General features: G+C 39.7%; 1 protein-coding gene and 1 long non-coding RNA gene across 8 annotated transcripts in view; one reads left to right on the top strand and one right to left on the bottom strand.

Annotated features, from left to right (window-relative positions):
• Nucleotides 1-10,625, top strand: part of SRP54 (signal recognition particle 54) — a 46,642-nt gene extending 36,017 nt beyond the window's left edge. For 4 of the 7 annotated variants that reach the window (XM_024231283.3, XM_054529810.2, NM_001133440.1 and 1 more), the window contains 4 exon segments: nucleotides 34-142; nucleotides 3,991-4,161; nucleotides 9,144-9,239; nucleotides 10,119-10,625. In XM_024231283.3, the coding sequence (XP_024087051.1) occupies nucleotides 34-142; nucleotides 3,991-4,161; nucleotides 9,144-9,239; nucleotides 10,119-10,210 (468 nt within the window). In that variant the 3' untranslated portion in view covers nucleotides 10,211-10,625. 7 annotated transcript variants of the gene reach the window in all.
• LOC129049746 (uncharacterized) overlaps nucleotides 1-12,239 on the bottom strand; it is a 29,499-nt gene that overhangs the window by 3,917 nt on the left and 13,343 nt on the right. The window lies entirely within an intron of this gene.

The following is a 12,239-nucleotide window of genomic DNA, read 5'->3' on the forward strand; positions in this document are numbered from 1 at the left end:
CTACTATTGACTTTATGTTTAAATCTGTTTTAGGGGATGATCCCTGGTTTTGGAACAGATTTTATGAGCAAAGGAAATGAACAGGAGTCAATGGCAAGGCTAAAGAAATTAATGACAATAATGGATAGTATGAATGATCAAGGTAAGATGGCAGATTATTTTCCTCAGGCGACAATGTTCTGAGTATCAGTAAGGTGAGAGTTTCACTGTATTCTTGTGGACAAGATGGGGAGAAATTTAGCCTGAAAGATTATTTTTAGGTAGATTTGTAATAGCTTGAAAGCTCTTACTCAGAGGGTTATGATTATTGGATTGCCTTCATCATTGAGAGAAATGTCTAGTACGATACTTCTCCAAATGAGTTACAAGGAAAGAACACTAGTTCTTCATGATGTTGATAGAGATAACTTAAAAGGAGAACTCTGAGTCAAATTTGGTGGAATGCTAGTTTAGAGTTAAATTTGGCTGGGTGAGGTGGCTCACACCTGTAATCCTAGCACTTTGGCAGGCCAAGGTGGGAGGATTACTTGAGGCCAGAAGTTAAAGACCAACCTGGCCAAACATAGCAAGACCCTGCCTCTATGAAAAAAAAATTATTTACTGAAAGTCTCTTCATGGAGCTTTAATATTGCTAACATACATTGGGAAACTAAGAAATGGATAGCTTAAGCAATGTTTAGAAAATTCTTTCGGTCTGAAACATAAGAATTCAGTTTTCTCAGTATACTGCTCTGTTCCCCTGACCCTATAAAGGCATGCCTCAGAGATATTGTGGGTTTGGTTATAGACCACTGCAGTAAAGGAAATATCATGCAATAAAGTGAGTCATACAGATTGTTTTGGTTTTCCAGTGTATATAAAAGTTATGTTTACAAATACATATACTGTAGTCTATTAAGTGTGCAAGAGCATTATGTCTAAAAAACAATGTATATACCTTAATTTAAAAATAGTTGATTGTTGGCTGGGCGCAGTGGCTCACGACGCCTGTAATCCCAGCACTTTGGGAGGCTGAGGCGGGCGGATCACCTGAGGTCAGGAGTTTGACACCAGCCTGGCTAACATGGTAAAACCCCGTTTCTACTAAAAATACAAAAAAATTAGCCGGGCGTGGTGGAACGCACCTGTAATCCCAGCTACTTGGGAGGCTGAGGCAGGAGAATCACTTGAACCCAGGAGGCGGAGGTTGCAGTGAGCCGAGATTGTGTCATTGCACTCCAGCCTGGGCGACAGAGTGAGACTGTCTCAAAAGAAAAAATAAAAAAAATAGTTTATTGCTAAAAATGCTAATGATCATCTAAGCCTTCAGTGCATTATAATCTTTTTGCTGGTGGAGGGTCTTAGCTTGATGTTGATGACTGCTAACTGATTACAGTGATGGTTGCCAAAGGTCAAGGTGGCTGTGGCAATTTCTTAAAACACAAGAATGAAATTTGCCCCATTGATTGACTCTTCTTTTCACAAAAGATTTCTCTGTAGTATTCAATGCTGTTCGATAGCATTTTACCCACAGTAGAACGTCTTCTAAAATTGGAGTCAGTTCTGTCAAACCCTGTTGCTGCTGCTTTATCAACTAAGTTTATGTAATATTCTAACAATTTGAACAATTTTTCATATCTGTGCTTTATCTACTATCTGACTTATTGTTATTTTTTTGTAGTCTCTTTTTCCTGAGCTCCAGGTTTTCATAGTAACCCAAATAAGACTGTCTTTTTCTTTTAAGGTTGTCTTTTTCCTCACTATCTTTAACACTGCAAAAATGTTTGCATGTAGAATTCATAATTGCAGCATATCTAAAGTATCCATTCTGTGCCAGGCACTGTCCTGAGCACTTTAAATATATTAATTCATTTTATAATCATAACAACTCCTATGGCATATTCAGTTATTATCTGCCTTTTTCAAATTAGGAAACTGGGATACAGGGAAGTTGAGTAATTTGCCCAATATAGAACCTTTCCTGACTTCTTCCTTCTTTGAATTAAGGCCCCTTCCTCTATTTGCTTAGCTCTGTCATATTGCTTGCCACAATGTGCTCCTATTAGTTTATCTTCTTTCATTTGATTTGAGCTGTTAGAAGGAATATAATATATATATTTCATAAGTCTTTCATAAGGAAGATGTGGCTTAAAAGCTGCATTCATGAAATGGATTTGGAGGTTCTGATCGTGACTTTATTTTGAGATATTGTATCTTTGTTAGTATTGCATTGATAATTAGACTTCACCTGGATTTCAGTTCACTTCTGGACAATATACTTAGAGGGTATGTATAGACAAATTAAAAGATGTAGGAAATCAGGATGATAAATGGGGTTCTAAACCATGTTAGAAGAGTCAGAGTTGGATATTTGTCATCCAGCGAAAGTTCACAGGAGACATGGTAGCTCTTATGCATTTGAAAGCTGGCCAGGTGTGGTGGCTCTCACCTGTAATCCCAGCATTTTGGGAGGCCGAGGTGGGTGGATCACTTGAGGTCAGGAGTTCGAGACCAGCCTGGGCAACATGGTGAAACCCTGTCTTTACTAAAAGTACAAAAAAAATTAGCTGGCTGTGGTGGCGTGTGCCTGTAGTCCCAGCTACTCGGGAGCCTGAGGTGGGAGAATCGCTTGAACCCTGGAGGTGGTGGTTGCAGTGAGCCAAGCTTGCACCACTGCACTCCAGCCTGAGTGACAGAGCAACACTCTGTCTCAAAAAAAAAAAAAAAAAAAAAAGATTTTGAAAGCCTTATTTTTTATGTATAGCAAGGAGACATACATGAATAGGAATGGAAGTGCCAGGTAAACGGATTTCAATTTAATATGTGTAAAGAAAAGATTTTTCCCTAAGTATAACAGAATGGCATAGACAGCCTTACATTAGATAGCAGGTCATCTCTCCTGGGGATATTAAGACCAAGGCTAGATAACCATTTATTTGGGGGATATTGCAGAGGGAATGCAGACATAATGGACATTTTGACTAAATTCCATCCCATTCCTGAGATTGCATGCAACTGAAGCTAGAAGAAATGCACCTGATATTCTAAGAGTGATCGAACAACTGCGGGAATTAATTCACTATATGCTACTGAGAGAATTAAAATACTAGCAGTAGTAATTACTTGATTATAGGAAATAATTTTTCTGTTGATTATGGATAGAACCTACCTCCTTCTGCTTGCTTATATAGTCTACATTTATGAATTTATGATTAATATTTAGGGTAGAGCTAAGGTGAGCATTTGTGTTCATTTTTTAAATATACCATATACCTCTGGTGTTTGGAGGGCCTAGAGAGGGTAGACATATGAAGTATGGAAGTGGTGGACATGGGGTCTCAAAACATTCTATTAATAGTTTACTTAAACTTTAGGGAAAGTACATGTTTGTTTTATTGTTTTTATAGCTTATGAATACTATAAATGTTCTTTTGAATATATTCCGTATTTTCTTTTTTTTTTTTTTTTTTTGAGGTGGAGTCTCGTTCTGTTGCCCAGGCTGGAGTGCAATGGCGCAATCTTGGCTCACTGCAACCTCTGCTTCCCAGGTTCAAGCGATTCTTCTGCCTCAGCCTCCCAAGTAGCTGGGACTACAGGCGCATGCCACCATGCCCAGCTAATTTTTGTATTATTAGTAAAGACGGGGTTTCACCATATTGGCCAGGCTGGTGTCGAACTCCTGACCTCATGAGCCACCTGCCTCAGCCTCACAAAGTGCTGGGATTACAGGCATGAGCCACCACGCCCGGCCTCCGTGTTTAATTTTTAAAACTCAAAAGCAAACATAGCGAATGATAACATTTGTTAAATCTGAGTGGTAGTTTGACTATGTATTATGTCTGTTTTTCTATATGTAAGATATTTTGTAATATAAAAAGAGAAAAATGAGATAGTTATCACTTTAAAAACATATCTGCTAAGCTCTTTGAAGTTATATATTGCCCATTTGCACATAACTGCTTTGATGGTGAATGATAATTGTGTGTGAGAGTAATTGACCCTTGTCTACAGAACTAGACAGTACGGATGGTGCCAAAGTTTTTAGTAAACAACCAGGAAGAATCCAAAGAGTAGCAAGAGGATCGGGTGTATCAACAAGAGATGTTCAAGAACTTTTGACACAATATACCAAGTTTGCACAGATGGTAAAAAAGATGGGAGGTATCAAAGGACTTTTCAAAGGTAAGAAAAATACACTTGTTATTAGTTAACAGACGGAAAAGAAAGGAAATTGAGAAAAAAGTTCAGAGTACTGCCAGTATTGGAAAATTCACAGCTGAATTTCATGTTATTTTCAAGTACTTCCAGGATTTATGTGACCTGTGATTTATCTGTTTTCATAGTCAAGGTAATATTAATATTTTAAAAAAAACTTTACACATTACATATGTGTAGTGTGGGTAAATGAAAAAAATAATAAAGCAATGATTTTCTTTTTGTGAACACATTATATTAAACTTAGATAATATAAGGAAAAAAAAACACATTACCTTTACTCCCCAGAGAATCCAGTGGATCCTACTGCAAATAACAGTTGCTATAACTAAGTTTTATTCTGATATATCATAACTATTTTTCCATGTTGTCAAGTATTCTTCAAAATATCATTCTTGGCCAGGCGCGATGGCTCATGGCTGTCATCCTAGCACTTTGGGAGGCTGAGGCGGGCAGATCACTTGAGGTCAGGAGTTCAAGACCAGCCTGGCTAGCATGGTGAAACCCTGCCTCTACTTAAAATACAAAAAATAGCTGGATGTCGTGGGGCATACCTGTAATCCCAGCTACTTGGGAGGCTGAGGCAGGAGAATCACTTGAACCCAGGAGGTGGAGCTTGCAGTGAGCCGAGATTGCACCACCATACTCCAGCCTGGGCAACAGAGTGAGACTCCGGTCCACACACACACACACACACACGCACTTCTGAGTAATACTGTTCGAGTTATGCATGTATCTTTGTCTAATGTGGTGCCGCTTTTTTGGACAGTAAGTTTGATTCATTCACTTCTATATCAGGTCAGTTTTTGTGCAGTTCCATGAGACCAAGGATTTTTGTCTGTTTTGATCAGAAACATAGTAGATGCTAAATAAATTTTGTAGTAATATAATTTCCATTATATTTATTTATTTATATTATTTTGAGACAGAGTCTCTCTCCGTCACCCAGACTGGAGTGCAGTGGCGCGATCTCGGCTCACTGCAGCCTCTGCTTCCCAGGCTCAAACAATTCTCCTGCCTCAGCCTCCCCAGTAACTGGGATTAAAGGCACGCACCACTACCACCTGGCTAATTTTTGTATTTTTAGTAGAGACGGGGTTTCACTATGTTGGCCAGGCTGGTCTTGAACTCCTGACCTCAAATGATATGCCCGCCTCGGCCTCCCAAAGTGCTGGGATTACAGGCTTGAGCCACCACATCCAGCCTCATTTCCATTTTAATGGTTGAATATTTTCTCAATATGTGTTTTTACATTATTAAGTTTAACATTTCTTTGTACATTTACTGGTTTGAATTTACTTTATGAATCACCTCTTCATGTTCCCTGTGCAGTTCTTCCATTTCTCTCCCTTATATCTTTGTAGTAACTCCTTAAAATCTTTGGTTTATGTCTTCAAATATTTTCCCCCAGTTTTTCATTTACCTTTTATTTTTATTTATATTTTATAATGAATAGTAGTTGCCCTTTTTAATGTAGCCAGCCTTTTTTTCTTTTATGCTCATAAACAGCTTCCCCATGTTTATTTTTTCCTTTTTTTTTTTCTTTACAGAGGTAATCAAGTTAACCTTCTCCATGTTGATACCACAGTTGTCACCATTTTCTTCTTTTTTTTTTTTTTTTTTGAGACAGAGTCTTGCTCTGTCACCCAGGCTGGAGTGTACTGGCATGATCTCGGCTCACTGCAACCTCCGCCTCCTGGGTTCAAGCGATTCTCCTGCCTCAGCCTCCCAAGTAGCTGGGATTTCAGGCACGTGCCACCATGCCCAGCTAATTTTTGTATTTTTAGTAGAGACTGGGTTTCACCATGTTGGCCAGGCTGGTCTCAAACTCCCAACCTCAAATGATTTGCCCGCCTTAGCTTCCTAAAGTGCGCTGGGATTACAGGCATGAGCCACAACGCCTGGCTTCTACTCGTTTTTGGTTTTATTTTGTTTGACTTTTTAATCTCAATGTAATTTATTTTGCTGTGTATTGTGTATCGTAAAAAGATAAGTTTTTCCAAAGACTATCAACTGTTCCAGTCCTCTTTTTGATTTTTTTCTATAATGTAAACAACTAATTCAGAGCCTGTGAAAATTTGCCTTGAAACCCATTAAAATGAATTTATTGTTTCCAAAAACATTAATTAGACAGGCTCTGAAGATGAATACCACTGAATAGCTTCTAAAAGAATGAGTATTTTCAGATGTTTTAAATTACCTTTTGTCTTTGAAGCTTTCCTTATTTTCCTTGTGATATCCTATTTTCTCTTTTGTGACAAAAAAATTAGACAAACGTGTTGAAAATTGGTTATAATTCCTACCATCACATGCTATTTCAGATAGTGACTAATAAACACATTACATCACTGTAATGTCTTTCCCATGTAGTCCTGACTGTTCTTCATAGAACAGATTCACCATCCAGATCTTATCTATGCATTGATTCCTCAATAAAGGAATAACCCAAGATGAAGTTGGTAGTGGATATACACACAGCTGTGTCACACCATACTTGAAATACTTTTTAGAAGTTTTAAATGCTGATAAACAAACTCTTAGGACAAATCACTAATGAGCATGGAATTCCCATCTTCTTCAGATTTATTCATCATAAATGGTTTTCACAGATTTTATCATAAAAACATATCTTCTCTTTCATTCATAGTTTATAATTCACATGATTTATTCACATTAACCAGCTGTGATTGGAGAATCAGGAGGAGCTTTGAGTCCCGTTTTTTATAAATGCTTCTGAGAAGTACCATAGTTAATGCCCCTTTCAAATAAATAATTTTGGATGGTTGTGGTGGCTCATACCTGTAATCCCAGCACTTTGAGAGGCCGAGGCAGGAGGATCCCATGAGCCCAGGAGGACAAGCCTGCAGTGAGCCATGATTAGGGCACTGCATTCCAGCCTGGGCGACAGAGCAAGAGCCTGTCTCAAAAAAAAAAAAAAAAATTGTTGAAGCAATTCTATTCATTGTTGTAGTGATGATCTCTTGCTTTCCTTTCTTTTATGAGTACAGCTGTTGTCTAAAGGATGTTTTTACCTATTCTGGCTCAGAGTGCATTTATTTTTTGTTGTTTTTTGTTTGCTTGTTTGTTTGTTTTGTTTTGAGACAGGGTCTCGCTCTGTCACCCAGGCTGGAGGCTGAAGTGCAATGGCATGATCATGGCTCACTGCAGCCTTGACCTCCCAAGCTCAAGCGATCCTCCAATCTGAGGCTCCCAAGTAGCTGAGACTACAGGCGCGTGCTATCACACCCAGCTAATGCTTTTTTTTTTTTTTTTTTGTAGAGACAGGGTTTCGCCATATTGCCCAGGCGGATCTTGAACTCCTGGGCTCAAGTAATCAGCCCACCTTCGCCACCCGAAGTGCTGGGATTACAAATGTGACCCACCTCACCCAGGCTGCATCTCTTTCATTGACTGCCCTTTTTACTGTGGTGTTTTGACATGGTGTAGAAATTCCTTGACAAATGAAGTTGCATTATTTGTCTTTGTATTCTCTGAAGGTTTTCATTACTTAAAGAAAACTTTTGGCCAGGTGCTGTGGCCCACGCCTGTAATCCCAGCACTTTGGGAGGCCAAGGTGGGCAGATCACGAGGTCAAGAGATCGAAACCATCCTGGCCAAAATGGTGAAACCCTGTCTCTACTAAAAATACAAAAATTAGCTGGGCGTGGTGGCTCATGCCTGTAATCCCAGCTACTCGGGAGGCTGAGACAGGAGAATAGTGTGAACCCGGGAGGCGGAGGTTACAGTGAGCTGAGTTTGTGCCATTGCACTCCAGCCTGGGTGACAGAGCTAGACTCCATCTCAAAAAAAAAAAAAAAAAAAAAAAAACTTCTTAGATACATACACATCTTCACATTCTCTCAGACTCATACTGTACTTTCTACTTTCTTTTTTTTTTTTTTTTTTTTGAGAGAGTCTTGCTCTGTCGCCCAGGCCAGAGTACAGTGGTGTGATCTTGATTCACTGCAACCTCCGCCTCCCAGATTCAAGCAATTCTGCCTCAGCCTCCCGAGTAGCTGGGACTACAGGCGCGTGCCACCATGTCTGGCTAATTTATTTTGTATTTTTAGTGGAGACGGGGTTTCACCACGTTGGCCAGGCTGGTCTCGAACTCCTGACCTCAAGTGATCTGCCAGCCTCGGCCTCCCAGAGTGCTAGGATTATAGTTGTGAGCCACCACACCCGGCCCAACAGACTCAAACTTTCATATTCATCTACCAGCCATCCAGTCTCTTTGCGAATTAACTTGTGTCTATAAACTCAGCTTTTTGTCCAGCATTCCCCTATATCACTATTAAGCCGTTGTTACAGCTTACTATTAAAAACTGCTGGCTGACCAGGTACGGTGGCTCATACCTGTAATCCCAGCACTCTGGGAGGCCGAGGTGAGTGGGTCACGAGGTTAGGTGTTTGAGACCAGCCTGGCCAAGATGGTGAAACCCTGTCTCTACTAAAAATACAAAAATCAGCCGGGTGTGGTGGCGGGCACCTGTAATCCCAGCTACTTGGGAGGCTGAGGCAGGAGAATCACTTGAACCTGGGAGGCGGAGGTTGCAGTGAGCTGAGATCATGCCACTGCACTCTAGCCTGGGTGACAGAGCAAGACTCTGTCTCAAAATAAATAAATAATAAATAAAACACTGGATACAATTTTGCTAATAGTGGCTTATTCACAGATATAAATAAAGTATTAGCATAAATTGTAGCCTTAAAAAAGGCTTTTAAATGTCCTTTTATATAGAATTTTACATGTTCTTCAAAAAATAGTATGTAATTGAGATAAAGATTAGAAGGGAATATGTAGAAATAGAAATAATTATGTTAGAGTGATAGGATTATGTAATTTTTTCTTTGTATTTACTCAGTTCATCAAACTTTCTATTATACCCTGAATATACTGATTATATTACCTCCTACACTGACTCAAAATCTTTTTTTTTTTTCCTCAGGTGGCGACATGTCTAAGAATGTGAGCCAGTCACAGATGGCAAAATTGAACCAACAAATGGCCAAAATGATGGATCCTAGAGTTCTTCATCACATGGGTAAATACCAAGTTGTTGGCAGTTGCTAATGCAGTTTAATTTGTAAGGGTTGAGTTTTAATGATAAGCGTTTTGTTGTAATATTATGAAAATATGTTCAAAAGGTGTGTGATTTCAGGGAAATGGTCATCTGAATCCTAAGTTGAATTAAATTGTAATAGGGCTTATTAGCTGAGGTCTTATTCACTCCTCTGCTGCCATCTGTGTGATGTTTGAGCAAGCTATTTAATCATCTTTTGTTTGTTTGTTCTGGTGACTTTTCCCCTTGTTTTAGAACCTGGATATTTTTAATTATATGACAGAGGATTTTTAGCCTGAGTTCTACTTTGACCGTATAACCTTTACAAAGTTCCTTAAACTTTCTGCACCTCACTTTCCCCTTCGGTAAAATCACAGATCATATCTCATCAAGAAATTGTGACAATTAAATGAAATAATATATATGAAGACATTCAGTACAATTCTGGGCATATAGTAGATGTTCAGTAAATGAATTATGTTCTTTTTGTAAGTCCTATGAAATAATCCCCTATTGATTATTTTTTATATAACTTAGAGGAAGACCCTTTTGGATTTATAAGAAAAAATTTTTTGTTTAGATTTATTGACTGTGTGACAGGTAGTATCCTAAGATCTTTTTATGTATCACCTCATTTATTCCTCACAATAACTCCATAAGATAGGCTATTCATTCTCTTTTATTGATGAAGATACTGGTGATAATACAAATTTTTAGGTGGTATGTTCTTTAAGGCTGATGACTAAATTGCAATCAGAATTCAGTATTTTTAGAAGTACTTATTAGGCAAAAGTAATAAATGTTTCCAGTTCTGCTTAATAATTGTCTGTTTTTAACTCTACTTCCCTTCTTTTGCTCTAGGTGGTATGGCAGGACTTCAGTCAATGATGAGGCAGTTTCAACAGGGTGCTGCTGGCAACATGAAAGGCATGATGGGATTCAATAATATGTAAAGAAAATGCCTTAATATAAACTGACTCAGTTGAATACCTAATTTGCTGAGACCTCAGAGTTTCCCTTATTTTTGCAAATTGGGGGGAAAGTGTATTTTTCTTGCTTATCATGCACTCTTTCCTTTTCTTCTCGCCCCCTTTTCCCCTCCTTTTCTTTTTCCTTCCTTCTTTCCTCCCTTTAATATAAGGGAGAAATACATGGTTTTTGTGGAAATCATTATATGTTTGCTTTAGATTTTCTTCTGTTTTCACCATCATAACACTTAAGTTAACTCATGATGTAAAATTTTAGTACTTAAAGGTTTTTGATTGTCTCGAAGGCCAAGTATTGCATTTGTAAACAGTCCTGGTCAGTAGTTAAATAATGTTTCAATTAAAGTGCTGTAAAATAAACTTCAAAGTGGTTATAAGTTAAGGGGTTGTTAACTTTCTTTATGGTTAAATATTATCAGTTTATCACACTAAAAACTCAATGGAAAAGCCAATAGATAAATGTCATTTAAAACTATGCCTGGGGCCGAGCACGGTGGCTCACGCCTGTAATCCCAGCACTTTGTGAGGCTGAAGTGTGGATCTCTTCAGCCTGGGTGACAGAAGGAGGATCACCTGAGGTCAGGAGTTCAAGACCAGCCTGGCCAACATGGAAACCCCGTCTCTACTAAAAATACAAAAATTAGCTGGGCGTAGTGATGCATGCCTGTAGTCCCAGCTACTCGGGAGGCTGACGCATGAGAATCTCTTGAACCCCGGGAGGCGGAGATTGCAGTGAGCCGAGATCGTGCCTCTGCACTCCAGCCTGGGTGACAGAGTGAGACTCTGTCTCAAAAGAAAAAAAAAAAAGAAATTAAGAGGCCAAGCATGGTGGCTCATGCCCAGGCTGGTCTGGAACTCCTGAGCTCAAGTGATCTACCTGCCTTGGTCTCCCAAAGTGCTGGGATTACAGGCCTGAGCCACTGCACCCAGCCAATCATTGATTTTTTTTTTTTTTTCTTTTTTAAGATGGAGTCTTGCTTTGTTGCCCAGGCTGGAGTGCAGTGGCACGATCTCGGCTCACTGCAACCTCTGCGTCCCAGGTTCAAGTGATTCTCCTGCCTTAGCCTCCTGAGTAGCTGGGATTACAGGCACATGACAACACACCTGGCTAATTTTTTTTTTTTGAGACAGAGTCTCCTTCTGTCACCCGGGCTGAAGTGCAATGGCATGATCTCCATTCACTGCAACTTCCACCTCTCAGGTTTGAGCAATTCTCCTGCCTCAGCCTCCCTAGTAGCTGGGATTACAGGTGCGTACCACCATGTCCGGCTAATTTTTGTATTTTTAGTAGAGATAGGGTTTCACCATGTTGGCCAGGATGGTCTCAAACTCCTGACCTCAGGTGATCCACCTGTCTCGGCCTCTCAAAGTTCTGGGATTACAGGCATGAGCCACTGTGCCCGGCCAATTTTTGTATTTTTAGTAGAGATGGGGTTTCACCATGTTGGCCATGCTGGTCTTGAACTCATGGCCTCGAGTGATGTGCCCACTCTGTCCTCCCAAAGTGCTGGGATCACAGGCATGAGCCACCATGCTTGGCTTAATCTTTCATTTTTTTAAAGCCATTTTTGTTATGTTTTCTACATACCAAAAATATACTTGAAGAACTTGATATACTTCGATGATAATAGCTAATGTATACATCTTCTAAAGGAAAAATAATTGCAAGTATTAGGTTGTCACTATTATATATTAAAAATAATGACCTGACAGGAGTTCGAGACCAGTCTGACCAACATGGCGAAACCCTGCCTATATTGAAAGTATAAAAATTAGCTGGGCGTGGTGGCAGACACCTGTAATCTCAGCTACTCAAGAGGCTGAGACAGAGGAGTTGCTTGAACCTGGGAGGCAGAGGTTGCAGTGAGCCAAGATCGTGCCACTGCACTCCAGCCTGTGCGACAAGAGCAAAACTCTTGTCTCAACAACAACAAAAAAAGAAAGGCCAGGCACGGTGGCTCATGCCTGTAATCCCAGCACTTTGGGAGGCCCAGGC

Source organism: Pongo abelii, chromosome 15, assembly GCF_028885655.2.
Source record: "Pongo abelii isolate AG06213 chromosome 15, NHGRI_mPonAbe1-v2.0_pri, whole genome shotgun sequence".
NCBI classification, from domain to species: Eukaryota; Metazoa; Chordata; class Mammalia; order Primates; family Hominidae; genus Pongo; species Pongo abelii.